The sequence below is a fragment of the Corvus moneduloides genome, chromosome 2 (assembly GCF_009650955.1).
Source record: "Corvus moneduloides isolate bCorMon1 chromosome 2, bCorMon1.pri, whole genome shotgun sequence".
NCBI lineage: Eukaryota > Metazoa > Chordata > Aves > Passeriformes > Corvidae > Corvus > Corvus moneduloides.
Genome location: NC_045477.1, coordinates 43,030,110 through 43,056,123, shown reverse-complemented (window position 1 = coordinate 43,056,123; position 26,014 = coordinate 43,030,110). Strand labels below are relative to the sequence as shown.

The following is a 26,014-nucleotide window of genomic DNA, read 5'->3' as shown; positions in this document are numbered from 1 at the left end:
CAAGAGGCCGGTGCTCAGTAGCACGAGCAGCATTCCTGGGTGGTCCTCGCTTCGTGGAAACAACACTCAGTTGTCCAAAGACACCTCAGGGTCAGTCCCCAGCAGTCCAAAGACGTTGGTTTGCCATCATGCCTAGCCTGTCCTTATTTTAGCACAGGAGCACATAAAAGAACCTGTAATTGTAACAGGATTGGAAACCTGCCCCAGAGCAAGAATGGCAATTTTGCCTCAGGTAGAGGATCCACCTATCTCCGGAAGTGCCCAGACGGGAGTAATTCCCCTGAATATGTTCCCAGCACTCAACTATTTATATTTACCGCTCCTGGGTCTTTCTGAGTGTCTGAACTCATGGATCTCTGCCAGTGCCACAGCTAATTTGAACTTGAATCCATGCAAACTGCTTGCATCCCCATTTTCTTCAGAAAAAGGTCCCATAGGACTACCACTTGTCATGCAAAAAACGCATCTGTTTGTTGTTTCATTGTTTGTTTGCTTGTTTTGAATCTGCTGCTTAAAAACTTTTTTGGGGAAATGCAGAAAAAATATATGAAATAAATAACTTTAATTTACACTGTTATTACTTAAACTCCGAAGGTTCATTCTGCTCTCTGGAAACAATTGTTTCTATACCTCAATTGTTATTAAAAAGTCAGCACAGACATAAATTTTCCTTTAGAACAGCCCAACAATAAACAGAGGGATTATTTTCAGAATTTTTTTTCAGGCAAAGATTAATATGTGAGAAGCTTGCACTACATATTTAATATATTATTTCAACAAAAGTTAAAAGCAGAACAGTAAAACAATAGTTCAGCAACTTTTCTTGCCATTTACAATCAGGGAATTAATTTTCCTGGGAAAAAACTGTGCTCCATGCTCCAGGAATACACCCTTTAAATTTGATGATAAACCAACTAGCAACTGAATATCCCACACTAAAATTAAATGACAGCTTTAATGTTACTAGGGAAAATAAAACATATCGCTAAGGCTATAAACTTGTTCATGACAACACTATAAGATAAAAACAAGAAAGCAAGAACGCATGCACCATTTTTACTTTCATAATATTAGATTGCCATGTAATAGCTTATTTGCTCATTAAAAAAAAATTCCTATCTTTCAGACAGAGCATTCACAGAGAATAAAGACAACCATAAAACACAACCATCATGAAGTTTCTTACACCTATATCTAAATAAGTAAATGGCTCTCAGACTGTGCTCCATCTGTCAAGAAGCTAGTGAGGGAATTTAGTCCCCTTCAAGCCTGCTGGCAACTGGTTCCTTAGCCTCAAGCAAGTATTTCACTTTGTTTCCCACATTTGTAAAATATTGTGCTCTGGCCTGAAGAACAATGAAATGTTCTCAATGCCTTGTTCGGCTGAGCATTTCGAAGGAAATATGCTTAACTCTATGCATACACGTAATTGCAATGATTTTGACATAATAGGTTTTCCTGAAAAAGCACAAAAAGAAATTTTTTCTGAGATGAGCCTTGAAGAACATCTGTAACTTATGTTTTAAAGTAGAATTGCTAAAAGCATATTGGATGGGTCATAAAGTAACGATTATTTTCACTTGTAGTCTGGCTACAAGTAACTTGTAGCTGGTAGGGTGTAATTTCTTTCTGAAGTATAAAAGTGCCCCCTTAAACTCTCAGCGATGGGGAATAGGATCCTGCCCTGACATGATTATGCCATTGATTTCCTTCTCTTTCAACATTTTTATGTATTTTCAGTTTTTAAAATAGCAGATCATTGCTGATGAGAACATCTAAAAAAAAATGAAATTTCTGTGTTTGGCACATACATGGATAAACTGTTGGAAATTGGACCTCGAGTCATTTTGCCATGATATTTGCTTAGGAGATGTTATTGCACACACAGCATAGATAGCTGAGCACTGAATCTTTCTGAAATTTGCAGCTGTCCTGGAAACTATAAAAGAAGTTGGTTTTGGCTGATTTTACTTATTTTACAAACAGAAACAGAAACAGAAGTTGATAGTTAAAGTCACTTCACCAAACTACTGATTCTGTAATTGGGTGAAACCATTTATGTGCTTCAGCAGAAACCCTACCGACCTTTTTGTTGGGACAAAATAAACTGCCTTTGACATTTGGTGATCCAATTGGGAGAAAAATTCAGCCCTGTTTTTCAGAAAAGTGAGAACAGCATCTCCCATTAGCTTTCTGGCTGATGGAACAGCGTGTGTCGTCAGCACACCACTCCTGGAAATAAGGCACCAAATGCCTGATCAGTAGAAAATGAATGAATCATAGACTGGGTGGAATTGGAAGGAGCCTGAAAGGCTGTCTCATTTCAACCTCTGCCAGGGGCAGGGACACGTTCCACTAAGCCAGGCTGCTCAAAGCCGCATCCAACCTGGCCTTGAACACTTCCAGGGATGAGGCATCCACAGCTTTTCTGGGCAACCTGTTACAGTGCCTCACCACCCTCACAGGAAAGAATGTCTTCCTAATACCTAATCTAAATCTTAGCATAACTTCCAGGAGGACCTGCTCCATGACTTTGCTGGCCACCAAGGTGAGACTGACTGGTTTCTAGTTTCCTGTGTCTTTCTTTTTTCCCCTTTTTAAAAACAGAGGTTATGTTTCCCCTTTTCCAGCCAGTGGGAACTTCACCTGCCTGCCATGACTTTTTAAGTATGCTTCTGAATATCATTTTATAAGCAGGTGTTTTCACAGTAGGCAATCAATGGAGTATGATGGCTTTTTTTGACCTTCAAAAACTACAGGTACCTTTTTCATTCAAAATCTATGAATTATGTTCCCAACTAAACTGCATGATGTAGAGTAAAATAAGTTAGTGGCCCTGGAAGTTTGTGTTCCCACAGACTCTCCAAACACCCAGGTGTGGGGACGGGTGGAGGCCACGGAGCCTCCCAGCCAAGCCCTGATCCAGACAAAGAACTATCCCATTTAGGAGCAAAGTAACATACATCTGACACTAAGCCTTCACACAAACAGTGCATTGTATTAAATATCATTTTCATCCTAAGAGTCTAAAGACACAAGAGAAAAGGATATTCTGAATAAACAAAGAACTTTCATTTTCTATCTTCCACTACATCTTCCATTTAAAATGGTATTTCAAGCCATGGGCATATATACTGCAGAGTATTTACACATTTATTCACTTTTAGGTTAAAAGCATTCCTAGTTACAATAATTATCTCTAATGATCTAAAATTATGTACTCATCATTTTCTTATAGTTGATTACTTCTCCAAAGCCAGCCTGATGGTTAGGCAATCGTGTGCTCTGCTATCTAGACTCAAGTTACAGTTGAGTATGTGATATACTGAATATACCTTACACTTCCTACACACTTTTAATTTAGCCTGAAAAACAACTGTTGAAGCAGGTGATTGTATGTTAACGAGAGAAAGATTGTGGAAAATTTATTACCTAAACATGGTTTTACGTAATTAAATCAATGACATATCATCTATCATATCACCTAAATTGATAAGCAATTCCTGGAATATTTAACATTAAGTCAGTTAAACTTCTATATCCAAGAACAAATGGAATGGACGTGGTTAAGAATTACTTTATTTAATACATCCAAAGTTTAAATGGCTGCTATTAAGTAACTAGAGAAATATCTGCCACAAAACATACACAACATCATGGCTGATCCTGGAGCTTTTGCATTCAACAGCTCACATTGTGCTTAAAGCTAAGTTTCAGAATTCTGAACATTTGTGATGAATGTACATTTGTCCTATTTCCAGCCCCTCTTCCTGGAATGTCTTTGAGAGTCCAAGAAAAATAGCTGCAGCAAGACAAAATGGAGGAAAGAAAAATTCTACACATTCTACTGAAGCATCTATTATCTATGCAGCATCTTCCATTTATCTTTCTTGCACTGCAAAGCCAGCCCAGTCTATTTGTCTACCTCCTATTAATGAATTATGAATATACCTGATAATTAAAATTCGGTATTTACAATTCTGGCTGTGCAGTGGTACAATGTGTGATTCAAAGCTGTCGCTCTGTGTTAAGAACAAGGTATGCAGATCTCCAGGTCTCTGGCAGCATTTCAAGATGTCTTGCTAGAAACACTTAGCAGACGCTCTTATGACATGGACACAGTGTATTAACCCTGAAGAGCAAGAAAAAAACCCCACGTAGTTTCAAGGCATACAAACAAGCACCAATTATTTTGCTTATTAAAAAGTCTGAAAGTTTCCCTCTGAAATCACCTCTTTTTGGAGTCACTTATATTCATCTTAGTGGCTGCAATTGAGCTTTTAATGGCAGAATTCTCCCTGCAGTAAGCCTGAAGCTGATAATCAGCATTTTTACGCTCTTACCTCTATGGAAGAAATGCTGATGCCTTCTCCAGCCCCGCTGCCCAATCACCCTCTCCTGTGGGGATGCAGGTGGGCAGCTCCATGTCTGGAGCCCAGCAGCTGGCAGGCAGCCACGGAGGTGGGCACTGCTCCGCACGGCTGGAGCTCAGGGCAGGTTTGTTCCATTACTCTCAAAGAGCTGCTGCTTCCCCGACTTTTGAACAACTTTACCAGCTAAACCTCACCCCATCCGATAACCAGCCCTGCCTGTCACCCAAGTGCGTACACATCCCTTCCCCAGGCCCAGATGGGATGGGACGGCGGCTGCAGGGACACCGGCATCCTGCAGTGAGGAGGTGCCACAGCCCTGCGTGGGAGCACTGACACATCCCTGGTGGCCGTGAGGCAGCAGCTCCTCCGCAGGGCGGTAATGACCCGTGAAACAGCATCAATCCAACACAACACCTGCCCCCGTGTGCCTCGCTGAAATGGAAAGTACCAGCCCTGCCCACATTCACCCACTTTGGAGTTTTCTTTTTTTTTTTTTTTAAGATTTCTAAGATTTATGAAGGTGATTCTTATTGGTTTTGAATTTGAGACAAAACAAAACAAACTCCAAAAAAACCCAAACAAAAAAATCAACATCAAAGCAAAACCATCATCCCAAGCGTATTTGAAAGATCACACCTGAATGGTCACATCTCTTGCTCACGCTTGATCACATCACTAACAAAGACATGCATGTTAGAAGGACATCTTCTGCCCTCTCTGCAGAAGGACTTTCCTTCAGGTCACAGTTGGTCTTTTTGACTAGAGAATGCAGAAAACACAGATGGCAGGTATGACAAAAAATATGAAATATATATATGTAAAAATCATCCCTGATAGTTGGCAGGCTCCTTTCATAAAGCTTGGTGGATGTGATGGCCCAAGAGGGAAGGCAGAAGGAAGGACAACACCACATCAGGCAGTTCACTGGGACTTGACTTCACTCATCTCCAGCGGCCTGTTCTTGTTTTTCCGGGGTGCCCTCATTACTGCCTACACCCAAGAGATCTGCTGTAGTCTCTTGAGATCCAGAGTGTGCTCTGGGCAACACCATGGACAATGACAGAGGAGCAAGAGGGGCAGAACAAGCTGCTAAAAATCACTGTCATCCTCTGAGCATGTGGAGCGGGACAGAGGTGACTCACTAAATGCTTCTATAGTGTATGTGCACATCCCTGAATATTAGAAAACAATAATTAAGTTGAAATATGTAAGGACAGCACCTGAAATACAGTTAAATGGACTACTTGCTGCTCAGGGACAAATTTCACTTCGGTTTTACAACTCTGCAAATTCTGAAAACTGCCTTAAGTCTCTGAAATGTCTCTGACTTCCCCACCCTGTGAGGGACAGCAGAGCACTGAGCCAAAGTTTTGCCCTGGGAATTTCTAGCTGCTCTTTTTTTTTTTGTTCTCCCACTGGGTGCTCTAAATAAGCAATTGGATGAATGCTATCACAGAGTTATTATTTCTGTAATAAATTTTCAAAACTACCTATATGTATAACTGTAAGCCAAAGTCCTTCAGGGACTGTCATAAATCCAAAAGCTGCCTGAGTGCTAGATTTAGTATTTTGATCATTGAAGTGGCTGAAAGTAATACAAAAATACATGTACAAAAGGACAGCTCTCTGTCAGCTCTACACATTTACACAGACTTCTGGGCAACAGTTTCAACCAGAAATTAACAACTTGGTCTAAGTAAATTAACTGCCATCCAGGCTTCCAACAGAGCATTGGAATTTGCCCTGCCAGGATGCGCAATGCTTAAAGTACTTAAGAAGTCTCTTCCTGAAAAGTGTCTCCTAAAGGTTTACAGTTCTCCACATAAAGCCAAAATACACCATTTTAAAGGTATTAAAATATTTTATAGTGCTTTCTCTACATACAGATGGAAGAAATGAAGTTAGATGTTTTTGCATGTATCTGTCTCTGCACCTCAACCTAAGACACTATCCCAAAATGCTGCAGTGTGGCTGCAGTGAGCTGTTCCTATTATCCCAAACCTCCTTTCTTGGATACAAAAAATGTCAACCAAGTGCATAATTCGAAACACAAGTAACAATCCTAAGAAAACAGTCCAAGCTCCAAAAATTAATCTGGGTAGGGGCTCTATTGGATGAACTGTAGATGCAGGAGAAAAAGGCCCCAAGAAGGACAGGATTGCCAGCCATGTTCTGCTCTCCTCATGTCCTTCACAAAGCCAAATGGAGATGGAATTACCCGGGTAAACACAGAAGTGGCAGAAATGAGATACTCCAGCAAACCTTGACTGCAATCCTTTGAGGCCACTGTGAGGCGTTATCATTTCCAGCGGATTACAGCCAAACAGACATCAGGGACAAAAACATCTGTTTGGTGAGGATGAAGAGAAGAGAATGAGAAGTATTACAGCACAACCTGTGAGATTGCCTTCTCATACAATGATGATGGGCCATGGTAGAAGTATTTCATCCAGTGTGGCACTGGGAATGGCCATATCCATGCTGCCCCCAGTGGAGGTCGGATGTGGGTTACAACTGGCTATATAGGGCGCAGAATTGTGGTACATCCTCAATTTTAGGATGTCTGAGCCATTATTTTGTCTCTTGAAGTCAAGCATCAGGATAGCCAGCCACATTAATGGACGTGACAAACAATTCTTTCAGTCACCCATGCTACAGATGCAGGGAGACAGTCTGCTTCGTTAATGCTTCCATCTCTGTCTGCTGAGAGAGTTGACAAAAAGGGGCAGGTTCCCACTAAAAGCTGGAATTGTTCTGTATTCTCAATGTGGAAAGTTAAGAGCCTATATCAACAAGAAAAAAAAAAGCAAACCCTAGGATTCTCTATCACTTTTCTATTTTTGTCTCAGTGAAAAAACTATAGCAGTACTTTGTTATGGTCACATACCATAAGGAACTTATCATCATCACAGCACTAACAATAGGTACAAAGTTTTGAAAGCTTGACATTGAACCTTTTAATTTTAGTTAAATGTGAAACACTTTTATTTGGGCCAAGAAGAGGGCCCAAGGGATTTTATTTCAGTGGATAGGAACTGCTAATTTACTGTGCCAATAATCCAACAGTTTGCAGACAATACTTTTCACAGACAGTTCCAGACAGGAAGGCAGTACATTATTGTAATGCACATCTTAAGGAATCAACAGGCTTAAAGCAATACCTATGTGTTACATTTTTGGTGGCACACACTTAACTCTCTTAACTAGTACTTCTAAGACCTACATGATGTGCAGTCAAGAAAGAAAAATATCTTATGTAAGCATGGTCCCTCTGAACTGGAGAGATTATCCTTTAATGTTCTCCTGCCTTTTATAGGCACAAGAGGAAAAAAAAACTTCTTCATGGTGCCGATTCCTCTCATTCACATTCTCTTTCATGACTTCATTTGTGCAGTCAATTGCTCACAGACGTGAATAGAAAGGTGGCAGTACAGCCCTGCTTTACCTTATCAAATATAAGGGAGGAGGAGGGTGAGGCCCTGGAGAGCAGTTTCTTGAGGTGATGCTGCTGGAAGTGGATATCCATACCTTTTCAAAGGGGTAACATTATGCTGGATCTCATTTTAATCTCAGGGACACTGTGTAAGTGCAAGGAACTGCAATAATTATTATTATCCTATTATTGTAATTGCTCAAAGGATTTTCTGCTAGTCTCTCATTTAGCATAGCATGTGAACATCTGACAAAGAAAATGTGATTAAGGTGTGAAGCTCTTGTGCCTGCCAGCTGAAGAGCAAAAGATTCCCATCATAAACAGTAACTGAAAGAATGATGGGTTTTCTGGTCCTTTCATCAGGAAATAAAAATACAGTAGTTCTTCAACATCTGTTAGAGACCCAGAAAAGAGTGGAGGGAAGCAATCCAATTCATCTGCATGAACTGTTTTTTGTGGTACAGCACCACCACTCCCTCAAAGTGCTGACATGTTGGAGTCCAAGTCTGACTTGGGGGAGTAAAACAGAGATGGGAACAGGCAGAGTTTTTCTGAGGTCATATAAGGACGTAATTTCTTTTCTGTTTGTAACAAATAAGCAAATGGTTTTTTGCTGTTTCCCTTTCCTTCCTTTCCCTGCAGTAGTTAAGCTGACAGTTATCTGCAATCAATACATTACAGGAGCTAATAAGCTGCTGTGTCTGCTGGTGCTGAACCCAGAAGCCACAACAGCCTGTCCCTAGCTGTAAGGTAAGGTTGGGACATTCTGACTTAGCTTCTGGGATGCAAAGATACTCTTCTTGGTGGTGCAGAGCATGGGAAGCACCATGTCAACTGCTTCCACTGGTGGTGCATCTTGAATACTGCTCCCATTTTGTCATGTAAAGCTGGGGCATGTAACAATAAAAAAACAGGGAGAGGAAGAGAGCTGATGGAAGAGAACAGAATTTTATTTGTGTCTCTTGGAACAGTATTATTTAGTCTTATGCTCTTCCGTATTTTTTAACTCCTCCTGTGCTTCACTGGACATGTGGACTAGGTGTTACTTCCCCCTCTGTACTAAGTTTCCAGCTTGGCACAACCACATGTTCACCTTAAAGTCTTTTAAAGTCATGTCAGCTCACACCAGCTATAATCCCTGGTTCACACACACCAGCCATACCTTCCAGCTGTTTTCAGAAGCAGAAAATACCCCACACAGCAAGAAGTGCTCCATGTCAGTCTGTTCTCTGCTCTCTGAAACCTCTTTCCCCAACACTGAATAATGGTGTTTCTTTAAAACACAGCTCCTGATGTATCTTGAACCCCTTCTCCCTCCCAACTGAGGGTCAATGGAGGGCAAAGAGCCCTTCAGGAGCTTCAGGAGCAAGATCTCAAACTCATTAAAGCCCTTACTCCAGGTAATCTCTCATTTCTGAGTCTGCAAAGGTGCCTGAAGAACCAGGGCACACCACCTGCCACCTGTGCTCCAAATCATCTCACACAGCACCTGCTGAAACCTTGTCAATTATCTGCTGCACACATGGATTTGCACTAACTGTACCTGGTTCTTTTTCTGAGTTGTCTGAAAACAGCTTTCCATTTTCCAGCTGATTTTAATAATAACTGAAAAATAAATTATTTAATTAAAACATTTAATGGATGGAGTGGTAGTAAACAGGACATTGTAAATACAGCTATTAGTACACCAATAAATAATTGTTGAGGTCTTCTGTTACTATTTGTCCCTGTTTTAGTGACTTATATAGTATAAGGAAAGAAAGGGTTTGTCCTTTTTTTATTCTTTCTATATACATTTGCTATTCAGAATAGTGCAACAGATCATCAAAGACAGCTATGGGAGCACTTCTTGTATTCCTTTATTCGGTCTTTTGCTTTCTGCAAATATTCTTGTGTTTTAAATCTCATTCATTGTCATGTTTTGTTCAGGACGCAATCTCCTCTGACACACAAAGCAGATGAAACTAGGGATTTCCAAAGCTAAATTCGTAACTCTTGATCTCTTAACAGCCCAGAGGCTCCAGGTGAAAGCAGTAATAGATTCACATCCTCTGTGGCTCGTAGAAAGTGAAATATGTGTAACATATATGACCATTAAGTTGTACTTGTAGGTAGATGAATCTGTGAATACAAACAATGGGGATTAGCATACATTTGTTAGCAAAAATGTACTTAAAGGTCTTGGAACCTATTTACCAAGCTTCTACTACTGTTGCTTCAAGCCACAGTCCCTGCTGGGGTTAGGAGATGTTTTTTTCTTACGAGAGGGAAAAAGCCCCACTGTTTGTATCCACCTTAAGTATTTTTCAAGGCAAGTTGAAACTTGAAAAAACTAAGTCCTCACATCTTGGCACACCTAAGCCATGCTACTAAGGGCGTCCCACACCACCCTTCTGTGCTGTGCTGTACCAACCATCCAGAACAAACCTTAGGGGCTCTGGGAGCTTCACAGCTCTGAAAACTGGATGAAAATCATGCTGATTATGTAAAGACCAACAATAAACCCAGCGGGCATTTTTTTTCTTGCCTACTCTCTATGGCTCCTACATTCAACACAGGTAAAGACACTGGGTGACATATCCCAATGATGTGTTGGTGATATGACAGTTTATCTGTGATTTTTTTCAGTCTTCAAGTCAACACTGGATTTATTCAGGAAAAAAAATTACGGGTTGGATAAAGGTATTGAGGCTGGCTGACAAGCATCTTGATGATCTCACTGGGTGTCCAAAATGGTCCCATCTAGCCTTAGAATACAATAATCTGTGAACATTATTACATGCTATCCACACTCCCACTTATTTTGGTGACCTTTACTTTTTCTTCTTGGAAGCAATGATGCTCATAGCCATCAGTCAACATTTCCTCCCCCAGACTGCTTTCACATCTCTCCTACATCATCTGTAAGGACTTGGATCACTTCCATACGGAACGACACCTGACCTTCCAGACACGCACGTTCATGGGACATACGTAATCCTGCAAGAGATGCCAATGAAGGTCCTCCCAATACACCTCTTATGCTCTTTTTCTTGGACCTTTGCTTGTGCCTGCAGACAGCAACTCTAATGATTATCTATATAACATATCACTTACAGTATTACTCTGCTGCTTTTACCACCCAAGAGAAGCACTGAACAAAGATAATGATTTCTAAAAAAAGGACCTGAGAAAGAAAAACCCCTGACCAGTTCTCAACTGGAGGTCACACACCAAGATACAGAGACGGTGTTAACAGGATGTGCAAGCAGCCCCAGAAGCCAGCTTTTTACTTGGCTTGTGCGTTCTACTTGGAGGGTAAGTGAGAAAAACTCCTGACTCAGCCAAGACCCCATGACTATTGATTTTTAAAGGAAATTATCCTCCCAGCTGCAGTGTTTTTGAAAAGTCCACTCTTAAACACTCTTCGCAGTTTAAACGAATGGAAATTACGAAGGCTGGAGGCCTTTATTAGCAAACCTCACTGGGACAGATCCACACAGAAAACCTGGAGGAAATCACTAAATGAAGATCCTACACTACTCTGCTGAGACATAAGGTCTGTAAAATCTTCTCCCCTTTTCCCCTCATCAACTTAGGTGAGGAAACAGAGGACTCAGTGTATTGAGGGACACATGCTATTTAAAAAAAATTATAGCTTTTTCTCCTGAATTTTACATGAATGTATCCGTGTTTGATATCTTTTTCCCTTATACTCAGTGTTTTCCAGACCTTAACACAGCATCATCCAGATCTATATTTCACGTTAACTACTCGCATGAACCACTTCTACTGAACATCAGGAATACTAAAGTAGAACAGGAAACTTTTGGGGATAAATAATAATCTATGTTTTGTACTTTCTTTGCGCTATTTCCTCTCCTTCTGCTGTTTCTACCTTGAATATGTATTACATGAATCACTTTACCCACTGGGAAAACAGATCAGACCCTGACATTGTGGTATCAGTGAAATCTCTAATAAAAAGAAATCACAGAATGGTTTGGGTTGGAAAGGGACCTTGATGATCATCAAGAATGAAGCATAATGCATACCTGAGGAAGAAATTAACAAAACCAGAATATTTTTTATAATAATTCCTAATTATTTTGCAAAATAATTTCTAATATTAACATATGCATACCCTCTTAGATCGCAATGTGAAAATGTAAATTCCATATCCTTGGACACAGGCAAGCAAAACATGAAAGTCTCAATTCTTTTCAGCAATTAACTCTCTCTACCTGTAAACTTTCCTAAACCAATTTGATGGATAGGCACTAGGAATACCTGAACTGTACAAAAAGATGATGTGCAATTAAAAATGAAGTTCCATTTAGGGGTTTAAAAGTTTACTATGAAAATACACCATAGAAGCAACTGGAAGACTGTGCGTGCAGAAATGGCACATGATCTACCCCACAGAGGGTCTGAAAGTGAGAAACAGAAGAGCTGTTTTGAGTAGTTAAATAATTATGTATTTTAATATGTCTTCAAACTGTGTTTAAAGCCTTTCCCCAAAAAAAATCTAATAAATAAGCTAGTGAAAAGTGTAAGTACTTCTTTCTCTTGGGTTGTATTTTTATTTACCAGAAAAAATAACTGCATGTTGGCCATGAATATAGTGAAAGGTACTGCACAAGCCTGCATGCTTCAGGAGCAATTGCTGCATATAAATACAACACTGAAATAGCCTGTGGAACACAAGAAAACAGTTGCCCAACTGACTCTCTTTGTAAACAGGCAATTATGTACCAGGGGTGAAATGTCTAAACATTTTGGTTTTTAAAAATAACAGGAGTTAAGTAATTTAATACTTTTAAAAATTTGAGCTATGAGATTAAAAATGAGAACATATTCACCTTGCAAAAAAAGTGGATTCCTACTATTCCTTCTTTATGAGAGGTTCCAATCTGCAATCACTGCTCAGGTAGAGCCACTATTTAGATCAAAACCAGCTCTGTCTGGGGGAAAAAACTGCAGGACAAGGGCCAGTGTTTGTATTGGAATTTATTAACGTTAGCATAGCTGGTCAAAACCTAGCCATTACAGTAGCTCTGTTGTAAGTATCCTGGTATTCCCACTTGAGTCCAACATAAAATTTCTCTATAGTCAGCTCTGGAAGAACTGGTGAAGAGGAAGGACGAGCTGGGTCTCCCCAATGCATTGCCAGGACAAGGGTGACAAGATATGTGTCACTGTGGTTCCATCTTCTTACCATAAGAAGCCAGGAACTCAATAGCTGCAATTATTTGTACAAGTCAGGCAGACACTTCATCTGGACCATGGGAAAAAGAGTAGGGAAGAAACACAGTCCTCACAAGGAAGTAGCACTACCGAGAGAAGACACTTGCCCTATGCATTATTGCACAGAGGAGGACAGATTCTCCTAAGTGCTCAGGAGCAAGCAGTTCCCAACAGGAGGGCAGGTGCTGCTAACGACTCTGGAAAATACTAGAATGTCTCTGAGTGCCAAAATGCAGGGTAGCCTTTCTATTTGAACTTGGGTGCCTGAAAGCAGATATCGTTAATATAGAATTTTTGAGATTACTTAAGATATAACTGCATTGACAAGCACTGAATCCATATCAACATTGACAAAAACCAGTAAGATCTTTAAAAGCCATAATAAAACCCAGAAGCTATGTAAGAAGCCAAACTAGACAGAGGAAAATGTTAAAACTTCTGAGAAAATTTTTAAAAGTAAAACAACACCAAAATTTCCAAACAAGACACTGTGATCAGATACTTTTGAGTGAATTTATTTTCCAAAATTCAGAACAATTCTTTACTTACACAGGAATAAATTATCTAGTTTGACTTTGTGTCCTATCATATAACTTTGGTATGCCCACCTCAGTTGCAGAAGCAGACTTGGTGCTGTACTAGTCCAAAATCTTTGCCTCAAGCTAAGTACCCAGAGGAATAGAAATCCACAGAAGAGGCCAATTTTTCCCTATAATTACACTGGTACAATCATAGGGACATCTTCACTTTTGCACTAGCACAAATTTTGTACCCTTTAATCAGTCATATATTAAGGAATAGGAACTATGAGAAATGATTATTTGGTCCAACATGTTTAAATACAAAGAACTTCACCTGTTCCCAATCTGAAACTGCACAATTCATAGTAGGATCTAAAACGGTTAAGAAATCAAAGCAGACGTCTTCCCTGCTCATGAACAAGCAAGTCTCAAAACAATCAAGACCTAAAAATGAAATGCATGAGTTATTTTGACTAGCATACCAACTTAGAATACAATGATAAAGCTGAAGTTAATCAATTTAATTTACTTGTTAAAGTGCTTTGTCCTACACAACATGTACCGCACTGCACTGGCTTCTGCAGGAGGAATGAAGGAACACAATCTTTCTTAGTAATGCTCTGAAATGAATATTAAATTATTTCTATAGGCTACTATAAAGCTTTTGAGTTTAGAGTTTTTGTCAGTCCAGTAGCATGCTAGGACAATAATTGTGTTTAATGCCAGGGAAATAGATGTTATAGATTTTTAGGGTAGAAATCTGACTGTATGTCAGAGAAGGCCCATCATTTATTTTCTCAACAATAACCTTGAAAATTAAAACCAGACTCTGATGGACTGGAGATATTGACAGTTGATCTTCTCTCTGTTGTATGACTATTTACAAATATCACATTTAGAGATATGAAACTCTTCAAATATGGTTGTTCTTATCTCTTAAAAATATACAGAATCCTTCCTATGGCAGATGACACCCAAGTACACACATGTTCTTTGATTTCATCAGCAAGTGCTAATAATAAAAATATTAATAGAAACTGTTTTCAGTAATTGGAGTCTAGCTTGAGATAAATTCCATGAATTAAAGCAACACATTCACTTCAAAAGGATTTTTGTAATCAAACCTATCTTAGAAGGGTAAAATTTAATCCAGTTCCATCTTTCTAGCCAACTGGTACACTATCTGCTTTTGCAGTTAAAACCTGACTGTATGGTAACTCCCAACACACTCCAAACTGCATCTTTGGGAATACTGCACTGCTCTTGATAGCAAAACACCATTCAGCTGTATGAAATCTCACTTTCTAAATAAAGAACACCATGGTTTTAAATGACACTGATTATTCAACCAAGGTTATACTTCTATTGCTAAATTGAGTTGTAACTATAAAGCAGAATTAATAACCAAATTTAATGAAAATCCCATTATGATGCAGCTGAGTAAATCAAAGTTGAAACTGCTGTAGGTAAAATGACAGTCACAATATAAGAGCAATACTACATGCAAGTCTATCTCCTCAGCTTTCTGGAGGTAGCAGAAATTTAACTCCAAAATGACACTGCCTCTCCCCTCAGTAGCATGCACAAGCCCAGAGACAGACACACAGAGGGGGGAGGGTGGCAAGGGAGGCTCTTGTCTGTCCTCAGGATTGTCTCTGACCTCAGCAGACCTTCCCCAGAAACTTCACTCCCACTGGTGAGGCAGAATCAGACCCTCCCATTCCAGGTCATCAACCCCACATAAATCTAGAGGGCATAAGAATCAAAGTACTAACTCTTGAAGAAAGAGGAAAGTTATTCCAAGAGAGAAAATTTTTGATTCCAGTGGCCTTTTCTTTTCATCCATGTGGCACATAATAAACAAGGTTATGTTCTGGGAGGTTGTACCTACTGGGATTAAAATCTAGTAAAAACGAACAGTGCAAAAGAGGAAAGAAGTGTCTGATTTTCCCTAAATCACACTTATTAGGTGAATTCATATCAGAATACACATGAAGTCAAACAGACTCAAAGAGAAAAAAGCTTTACTTTTAGTATGAAACTCTAATGAAAGACTTGAATCAATCTCTCTTCTTCCCCTTTAGCCTACTTCTGTGCAAGAACTGCAGACTGCTAAACATTAAGGATTTTTTAAACTTCAACAGAAAAATTCTCAGCCTCAAAACAAGAGCTGAAAGGCAAATAGCTATTTGTAAAATTATAGCACTACCTCTCCTAAGTATTCAAGCATGTTTAATGTTGACTGTGTTGCTGAGATATAATAATGTACTATACAGATGGTGCACGGAGGGAAGAAAATTATTTTGCGTTCAGCTAAAGAATAAATATATACAGTCCTCTCCAAAAATCAATGTATTGCTCCAGCATCTGAAATCAAACTGAATGCAGGTAGATTTCTAATCATGAGCAGAATTTCCTGCTTATAAGGTGCAAACCAACGTATGCCAATAGACAAATGTTTCAGCTCCGGTGTATTGTGTTCTGATGAGTAAGAATCTTGTACTATTCATGTTTTGGAATAATTTCAGCTCTGTCAGTAAGAGGGATTCTCTGAATAATGTATGTAGTGCAAAAGAAATGAACAGAGTTTAAATGAAACACGCAAATGTGAAGGGAAAAGAAAAAGGACTGAAACCTCCAGAGTGATATAGATCAGATCAATTTTGCTAACTCACAACAGATTCTATCTGCTAAAGCAACATGTTTCATATGCATTCATGATTTAAAATAAAAATACTGATGTTCTAGGCCTGTTTGAAGAAAACAAAACCACATAAAATAACCACTGGAAATTAGCTATGACACTGAATACACAAAATGATTCCAATTCCAAAAGTACTCCTGGGTGAACATTTTGATATATGTTTTTTACCTAGTGAAAAGAAAAAAAACATTAAAGTTTTTCCAGTGCTGCAGTGAGTTACCTGCTGGCATGCCATCCATAATCCTTTGGAATAATCTGTCTACTGTCCCTGACACATGCAAGGGGTCAGGCCCTGAATCTTCACAAGCAACCTCTGAAGCAAATGGAAACAGAAACAGAGGAAACTGGTAATGTCTCAGAGCTTTATGCTTGAACTCACATGCATATTCATCTCAGTCCAGCAGCTCTAAAGCTTTTGTGCTGTATATCTGGGGACATGTGCTCTGAGTAATTTCTGTGCAAACAGCAAGGTCCAAAGCCACCGTTTCACAGCAGTTCAGTAAAGAGTTTTCATTTCATATTGCCATGAAATCACTTAATTCAGAGCTAATGGTGGGGGTTTCTTTAATTAGGTTAGAAAAACTCACATCTGCGCTTTAGAAGCCTCTGTCAAGCCAGCAAATTCAATCACATGGAAACCAGTGTCCTCCAGCTATCAGACAATTGATTTTTGCAGGATTCTGCTCACATTTAGCTTAAGGAACATGAGATATGTTCATTCAGTTGCCAGTCGGTTTGCCTACATTTCATTAGGAGAAGATCTGTTGTTTAAAAAATATTCTTCAGTATTAAAATGTTTTTAAAAAGACGATGTAGTCAGATTATTGCCATGAGACTGGAAAACATGAAATAAACGCAAACGTGGACTAATGCAAAAATACATGTGGGTTTAAGTGGCAAATAGAAACATAAATAAGGCCTCTAGGATTATTTCTTTTTAACACAGACGTACAGAATTATATGAGCATACACACACAAGCACATAAATATACTTTTCCCTTTCTTCTCTGCCTCCCCCCATACTACAAGGATTCATCATTTCTAAAGCCATTAAACACTTTGGAACTGAAACTGGGTTCAGCTTAAAGAGGGAAAAAAGGATCAGGTTATGAATCACTATTTCTATAAATGACAGCAAACATAATGGGAGAGATATTCCTCAGTTAAATTAAGGCAAAAATAACAAGGTGGTTGGAATGAGAGAAGAATCTGCTGCAAATAGTGTAAACGGGCAAAGTTTTGAGCAAACACTTTTTGAATTTAAGGTGTTTAGTTTTGCACAGAAAAGTGGTCCAATTTTAGACAATTTAAAATTTGTGCAAATCAGAATTACTTCACTAACATTCAAATGGAAATACTGAGCAATATCCTTAATCCAGAAAGTAACAACAGCCTGAGAAATTCTCAGAACTAGATGCATAGGCAGAATCTAAAATAATTGAAATCACCTAAAATCACTAATTTTAGTACACAAATATTTTAGTCCCATCCTCTTTTACTAAAAATGTAAGTTTGAAAAAGGTACTGTGTCATTGGTCTCCATGGAATAAATATTATCAGTGCTTGCAAAAGTTGACATGAATTGTAATATTTTCTCAATGAACTACACCTGCATAGACCTGATTCCTTCCAGTTTCAAAGCATCTTCTGAAATGTTTTTACCTTAGGGAATTTGATATTGATTTCCATGGTAAACACAACTAATACATTGCTTAATACAGAATTCACACTTTATGGGACATCAGTCCTTCCTGCACAAAATGAATGGAGCCATTTTGGCAGCTCAGAAGCTTTTCCTCTTAAATAAGGTGGCAAGGTCATCTGAAACTTGAAGTAGCAAAGACTCGTATAAATAAATTTAGCAATCATACAATAAATTATTCATGAGAACTGCACAGCATACTGTACGTTTACATATTAAAAAGTGCCACAGAGATGGCAGTGAGAAAGTGAAGAGAAACACGACACGTATTTTAAAGGCACGATGAACACTAAGACATTCTCCAGCATGTTGCTATTTTAAACTCGCTCAGCAATGTTGCTTAGTGCATCTACTTCCAGAGGCAATTCACTCTTGAATGAAGAGGAGGGATTCAAAAACTTAAGAGCCACAGAGGAAAACCTACAGAGTCCTGAAATATGAACATCAAAGTAGTAACGCTACTACAGTCTTCAGCTTTGCCCCACTGTATACCACTGTCTTACATAATAACATGAACTCCTTTTAAGAAGCCAGACATACACGAAAATAAATAGAAATAATGCTTTGCCCCTCTCAGAGATTAGGCATATCTAGGACGTGGTTTTTTACCACTGATAAAGACCCTGAGGTGACTGAAGTGTAGCAAGTTCAGCTAATTAGACTTTGCTTTTTTTTTTAGTAATAAATTAATTAAATATTACCTCATTTGTTAAGGGCATTTCTTGCTCTGTCTTCCTCTCATTGTGTATGTGCATCTGTGTCTATGTGGGAGGGTGTGTGTGTTTATAAAATATATAGTAGGACGAGAATATTTGTTCCAGTTGAGGTGGTCTGTGAAATCAACTAGATCAGATACTAACTTGATTTGGCACCAATGTATGGATGCATAGAGACATATCCACAGGATGTATGCATTACGAAATGGTAAGAGACATTTACAACCTAGAATATAAGAGCAGGGCTGCCTCAAGTGACATCACCAGATCAACTGCAGCGTCAAGCAACTCAGATTTATTATCCTGCACACCACTGCTTCCCTGTCTCCTTTCCAGCCATTAGAAAAGCATTTGGGAGTACACACATTATCATATATTATCAAATACACTCAAGGCACAGCATGCACAGAAGCAAACAAGAGTAACTGTGGGGTTTAATGCACTTATTGAGACATTCATAATTTTTCTTTACAACAACAAAATTCATCTCCATAGAAACCAGGAAGCAAGAAACTACAGTAATAACACTAAAGTAAATGTCACATCAGGTTAGTCAGCAGAAGGCAGGAGAAGGGATTTTGCTCCAGTTAGGAACTAACAAGGACTGCTGCCCCTTTTGCTTTTCTGCGAAGGGTATCTTTACCGAAGACAGACTTCCTGATGTATTTACAATGCAAGATAATGATGTGTTTTCCTGTTCTTGATACTGCAATTTACCCGTAAGGTGGTCAGATCAGTGGCATGTTTACTTACAGGCATTTGTTACAGCGAAGCTGTTAGCTGTTTCAATGTTGTCTACATGAGGAACCAAATTGAAAGGTGCTTCCGATGCATTGGGGCTGGTGTTATGAAGAAAGATTGCTAATCGAAAAGCAGTGTATTCCTGATCTGTGTTCCTGATGAAGAGACCACCTACAAAAAACAGGGGAAAAAAAAAGGCAAAAAGCAAAAGAAGCTGGGTAAATAATTTGCAAGCTACTTACTGTCTTGTTAGACTGAGCAACTGTCTCTCCTAAAGCTGCACAGTAAGGCAAGTCCTAAGACTTTAATGGATAAGGAACTAATAATATTCATAATCACAACCATTGCCTTTAAATCACTGTCTCAAATCGATTTTAACCTCCCTGATGCATTCATGCTTCTTTTCTGACTTCTCGGCTTTCAGCCTTTCATACATAAATACCCAGATTTGTCATGATTACAGTGACCTTTTAAAGTGTTTAGCCTCCATCTCCCTGAATCCGAACACACTGGTAACTCAGCTGCTCAACAGCCTCTCACATTAAGTGGCGGGCTGATTAAGCGGAACGATGCTTTCTGGATTAAAAAAAGAAAATACCAACTCGGTGCAGGATAATCTGCAGTGAAGAGGAATATAATGAACTTTTCTCCTCTGCAGCCATGTGCAGGCAGGGAGCAGCTCAGCCTTATTAGTAGCATCTTTACAAGTCCACATAAATGATGCAGTGATGGAGCTGAGCTGGAAAGAATTCAGATAGCTGCGTCCCATCTGAAACACGTCCGAAAGGAGGGAAGCAGGAGGCGATGGGAAAGGGGTGAGGATGGGGCACAGGACTACAGGGAGACAGTTACAAAACCCTAAACTTTCCAACTACAGAGAGAAACGAAGGACGGCGTTGCCTTTTACCCCCTATCCCTGCCGGCTACCGCAACCTCCGGTGCCCAGGACTCGCCATTCCTTCGGGAGTCAGGCAAAAGCAAGGGGAGGCGGAGGGGGATGAAGCAGCCAAGGGGCATCAGCCCCAAACCCCTTCCTGCCGTGCCGATATCGCACACCAGGGGCTGGAAGGAGTTCTGCAAAAGACAAGCATCCTCCCTCCCGCACGCGAACGCACACAGAAATATTTACACACACGGACACACGGAGGCACATATACAGAACCACGAGGATGATTCGTGAAGGCAGGGAAACGGGATGGTGCTGGAGGAGAAATCTGCAAAAACTGCCTTCAGAGCCCCCTTTCCAACTCACTTCGCAAAGGATTAAACCCCTGGACACGCGCACGCAGACCAATGCAGCGCTTACCTATTTGCACGCTGCTAGGAAAAGCTCCCATTGCTAGTCCCCAAAAGCCAGAAAACAACAAGACAAGCTGTCTGCAAATTATCCTCATCTTCTCTTCTGCCTCTCTGTCTCGCCTTCTCCCGCTCGCTCGCTGGATGCTGCTCAAAGAGGCATCGAGGGCGAGCAGGATACACACAAAACCAGAAATTAAAAAAAAAAAAAAAAAAAAAAAAAGGAAGGGAGAGAAAAAGAGAGGTTTCCTTCTTTTTCTTTTTCTTTTTTCTTTTTTTTTTTTTTTTTGTCTGGTGGTTTTGTTTTAGTATTTGTTCGCTATCCTCTCCCGCTCGCGCTCTGCCTCTCTCCCGGCTGCCGCTTCAGCAAGCCATGCCGCCGCGGCGGATTTTTCCCGCAGTCTCCATCGCCGGGGAGCGGTGTGTGTCCGGCTGCAAATGTTGCACATGCAGAAGATGGTGGTGAGTTTGGCGGCGGGGGGCAGCGTCTGGCGGAGGCGCGGCGCGGGCGGACATGCGCCGTGCGCCCCCCCCCGCCGCCCGCACCGCCGCGGGCGGGAGCTGCCGCCGTGCGCGCCGCGCTCCGCCCCGCGCCTGGCCGCGGAGTCCACCCGCACCCGCCGCACACACGGCATTTGCCATTATTTTTAATTGTTTTGTGGGGTTTTTGGTTGGGTTTTTTTTTTTTTTTTTGTTTTGTTTTGTTTTTTTTTTTGCCCCGCCGCTCCCCCCGCCTTTTTCCTGCCGCTCGCCCATCCGCGGGCGCGGAAGTTTGTGCCGCGGGCGTAGGGTGCGAGGGCCAGGCAAGGTCAGTGCCCCGGGCTGGACGCGGGGCGCGGGAGGCTCGGCCGCGACAGCCCATCACTGGGGCTGCTGCTATTAAGTACTAATTATTATTAATGAAGGTGGCTGGGCGGACGTGCGTGTGCTGAGCGGCTGCGGAGCGGGGGACGCGGCTGGGCAGGCGTGTCCCTCCCTCCCCGGGGGGGGCGCTCCGCTCCGCTCGGGAGCAGCGGGACCCCTCCGCGCTGCCGGGCTTTGCGGCAGAGGATGGAGCGGAGGGACGGTAGCAGGGAAGCGCTCAGGGCTGTGGCACTCATGCTGAAGGGAGGGAGAGCGAATGGAAAGGAAAACTTCGCTGCTCCTATGCTGCTTCCTTTTTGCATTCTCTCTCTCTCTTTTTTTTTTTTTTCCTTTTTCCATTTTTTTTTCGTTTTTTTCCTTAATATTTTTAAGTAGGAAAAAATGATTGAGCTCTTTTAGTGTCTAGTCCTTTTTTGGTGCCTTTGAATTTTTCTTTTCAAGCCTTGGAAGTTTCCCAGAGGAGCTGCCAGAAGTCTGGGTCTATTGCAGTTAATAATTAAAAGATACATATATAATAAATGATAGGTAATGAAATCATCCAACAATAGCTGTATGTCAGAGAAGGGAGCTTCTAGTTTGTGGCTTTACAGCATATTTCTATCAGTCACAGGGAATAATTGGAGTTGCAGTAGCATAATTTTAAAATGTTAATTGGCAATAAGAAAGAATATTGATTTTTTTAAGGTGAACTTTGTGGCTCTGCTTTGAAACACACATATTTGCTCCAAGATCAGAGTTTTGCCTCCTTTCACTCAAGTTTCCTTTCTTAGTTTTTTACTGCACCTTGTATCCTCAAACTCTCCTGTTGCAGGGTGAAAGACAACCCCTGTATTTGCTGCAGAGGGTGACAGTGATTTGTGAAGAATGATTGTGAGCTCCTTAGCATCTACCACATACTCAGGAGAGTAAGCAGAGAACATTGAAAGCAGAGATGGACAGACAGACAGACAGACTTAGCATCATGGATTTGTGCAGCTGTGTGCATGACACGTGTGTGTGTGTGTTTGGGAGTCTGTGGAGTTCCTGTAAATTAATTACTTCCTGAAATATTTCTTTGCAGATCAATGGCAAACAGACTTAGCCTGCCTTTCAGAATATTCATTCCTTAATGTTTCAGTAAATCTTCTACTTGTGTTTATTTTCCCTTCATATTTTCCAGTCTTTCCTCTGAAACAGCATGGTTGTTCTTCACCTTATTTACCCATGTCTTTTTGTGGCCTCTGCTTTTGCTCTTGCTTGATTTTCTTTTCTTCTTTGCCTCCTTTGTTTCCCTGGATTCTCCCCAAAAGTTGGTTCCTCTTTTCCTCCATTCTTCATCATTTAACTTTCTGACTTCGTAAACCCAAATAAAAACCAACGAAAATGAGATAGTATTTGCATGGCTGGCTGGTTCTTTTCCACTAGGAGCAGGTGAACTTGGAAACAGGTAAAATATTTAGTTAGTTTGCTGGCACATAGGCATGCGAATTCATGCTAAATAAGTATTAAATGTTAGGATTTTAGACATAAATCCATTATAGTGGGTCAGCAAGTTACTGCCTGCTAACCAAGCTGAGCAATATGCTTTGGTCTTTTTCGAACACAGTAGTAGCATGTTAATTTAAATTAATTTGAGACTGCACAATGATAGGCTCTGTATGTGGAACATACAGTGGTCTAACCTGATCTGACCAAGAGTCTCACCCAGCGGTTCCTGCCTCAAACCTGTAATTTCTGTTGGAGTTGGACAATATATTTTAGAGAAACATCCAATCTTGATTTAAAGACTTCAAGAGACAGGAAATCCATCACTTCCCTGGGTAAGTTGTTCAAGTTGATATCTACTCTCATTTGTTAAAACCTGCATTTTTCTAGCTTTGGTTTCTAATATTGACTGTCAGAGATGAACCCAGTATTCCTGTAATGGTATCACTTAGTGCTATTCCTGGAAATAACCCCGTCCTCCACTTGACGCTCCCTTGCTCAGACAGTTCAGGATCATTTTTGCAGCTGTGGAAAGCAGAGGAAAGGAAGGGGATAAGTCCATACTATAGAAATTTTGTTTAAAAGACAGAAGGGGGAAAAAAAGTAAAGAATTGTAGTTTCAAAGGAGAAAAATCCCATTTCAGTAAGTTTCAAGAAGTGAATGGCAGATGATCAAGTAACTGATCAAAATGTTTTTCTGACAGAAGAGCTGGAACAGGAAAGGTAGCAGGGATGCAATCAAGATTAAGACTGGAGGGGAGGAAAGGTGAGGTAAGATTTTAGACTCACTGCCACTCTGGTCGGTTAACTTCGTCTGATTGCCAAGTGCCCACAAAGTTGCTCTCCCATTCCCAAAAGGGCAGGGGGTGAAAAATAAGGTGAGAAAGCTGATGGGTCATGGTAAAGATGGGGAGATCACTCACCAGTTACTATCACAGGTAAAACACTCAAACTGGGTGAAGTTAGTTTAATTTATTTCCAGTGAGGAATAGAAGAGGATGGTAAGAAACAAGGATAAAACTATAAATACCTCTTTCCAGGCTCAACTTCACTCCTTCTTTCATGACTTTTCTCCCTTCTCCTCCTGAGCAGTGCAGAGGGATGAGGAGTGAGGGTTCTGGTTAGTCCATAACACTTTGCTGCTCCTTTCTTCTCCTGCTTTTTCTCTGCTCCAGGGCGGGTCTTTCCCATTGGGAACAGTTCTTCACCAACAGTCTGTTCCAGTGGAGGCTCTCCATGGGATGCAGTTCCTGACAGAAAACCTCCTCCAGCATGAGCTCTTTGAGGGCTGGAGCTTCCTTGAGGCACCTCCACCTGCTTCAGCGTAGGGTGTTCCACAGGATGGCCGGCTGGATATCTGCTCCATCGTGGTCTTGACCATGGGCTGCTGCTGTGCCTGGAGTACCTCCTCACCTCTTTCTTCACTGACTTTGGGGTCTGCAGGGCTGTTTCTTCACCACTTTTCTCACTCGTTTCTCATGCAGCTGCTGTGCAGTGGTTTTTGCCCCTTTCTGTAATATGTTATCCCAGAGGTGCCATCAAGCATCACTGAGGAGATCAGATTTTGGCAACGATGAGTCTGTTTTGGAGCTGGATGAAACTGGCTCCTTTTGAGAGCTTGTGGTGTCTTGTGACAGAGGCCACCCCTGCAGCACACCCTTCCACCCCAGCCTTGCCACACAAACCAATATATCTGTACCCTGCCAAGCAAGAGGAGACCAGAAGGGAGAGCCTGTGTGTTTTCCTGGTGGCAGCTGGGGAGGTGCTGCATGAAGCCATTTCAGAACTGAGGTCCCAGGATTCCCTTTGTTCCCACTTCATAGTCAGGCAGACTATGAAGGCTGTGGCTGGTGATTAAGGGAACAAGGGACAGATCTTGGAGTGCCACAATGAAATGTAAGAGAAATTAAGAAATTATTGAAAGAAGCTTTGTTGAATGCATCAGTTGTATGGAAGTGATAGACTAGAGGAGGTCTGTCTCTGGAGTGCTGACTGTTGGTGGGGAAGGCTTGCTGTGCCTTAGGGCACAAACAGCTCCTGTTGGCCTTGGCTGGAGGCCATGACTAGAGAGAAGACTCTCAGGTTGAGGCTGACTATCTGCTGCAGCACGTGAATGACCCCTGCTGCAAAAGATGCAAGAATATGTATTTTTTTTCCCCTCCGGCAAGGTTTGGAAACAGTTGGCTATTTCCTTGATCAGATAGTCTTGTGCTTGAAAAAAATGCCTGTATGAAAAGACCCTGCAGGAACTGGAATAATATGAGAAGATTTACTCTAAAGAAGAGATGAAGGCTGTATGTTAGCTAGGAGGAATAAAACTGCAGAGAAGATACCAGAGGCATTCATCTTATGGGAATCCCAGAAGAATCGCAGGGTATGGAGGAGACAGACACTTTCCACTGTGGACAGAGTTTGTGTTGTGAGTGTAGTAGATAAATATCCACATGCTGAAGTAGCAACTTTGATTCATATTTATATGTTCTTTCATCCAAAATGCAAATCCCAGCTACGCCATCTAGTAAAAAGGCATGCCATTGTGTGTCTGAAGATACATAATGTTGTGAAGGAGAAGAGGTCTTGAGTGAGAAAGGGGGAAAATAAAGCCGTGCCAATTGTCAAGGATAGACTGTGACAATTAGGAGCACAGAGAGGAGGAAAGGAGAAGGACAATTTCACTAGCAAAAGACACAAAAATAAAGATCCATCATCACCCTTTCCTAGCAGATTCCAGGTGCACAGAGGCAATGTCAGCTTTAAAACAGACAACACCCTGCCCCTGGCATTTGTCAGGGCTCCTAATGAGTCAGAGTAGGCAAATGTCTGCACCACAATGGCTCCCTGTGGCACAATCATCTGGGCACAGACCTCCATCCCAAAAAGGGATTCCTTCATTTATATTAGTCTTGCTTCAAATACAATTTTCATTGCAGCTTTTGCTGTGTGGCCACTTGAAATGCTTCAGTAATAAATAAGT

General features: G+C 40.9%; 1 protein-coding gene across 10 annotated transcripts in view; it reads right to left on the bottom strand.

Annotated features, from left to right (window-relative positions):
* GRIA4 (glutamate ionotropic receptor AMPA type subunit 4) overlaps positions 1 to 20,948 on the bottom strand; it is a 216,971-nt gene extending 196,023 nt beyond the window's left edge. For 9 of the 10 annotated variants that reach the window (XR_004238199.1, XM_032099275.1, XM_032099277.1 and 6 more), the window contains exons 1-2: positions 20,723 to 20,937; positions 19,429 to 19,587 (exon numbers count right to left, since the gene is read on the bottom strand). Coding sequence is in view for 9 of the 10 variants with exons in the window: in XM_032099275.1 (XP_031955166.1) it covers positions 19,429 to 19,587; positions 20,723 to 20,810 (247 nt within the window). In the remaining variant the exon portion in view is untranslated. Of the gene's footprint in view, positions 1 to 19,428; positions 19,588 to 20,722 lie in introns of all 10 variants that reach the window. The other variant, XM_032099284.1, reaches the window with a different exon arrangement.
* Between the last annotated feature and the right edge of the window lie 5,066 nt (positions 20,949 to 26,014).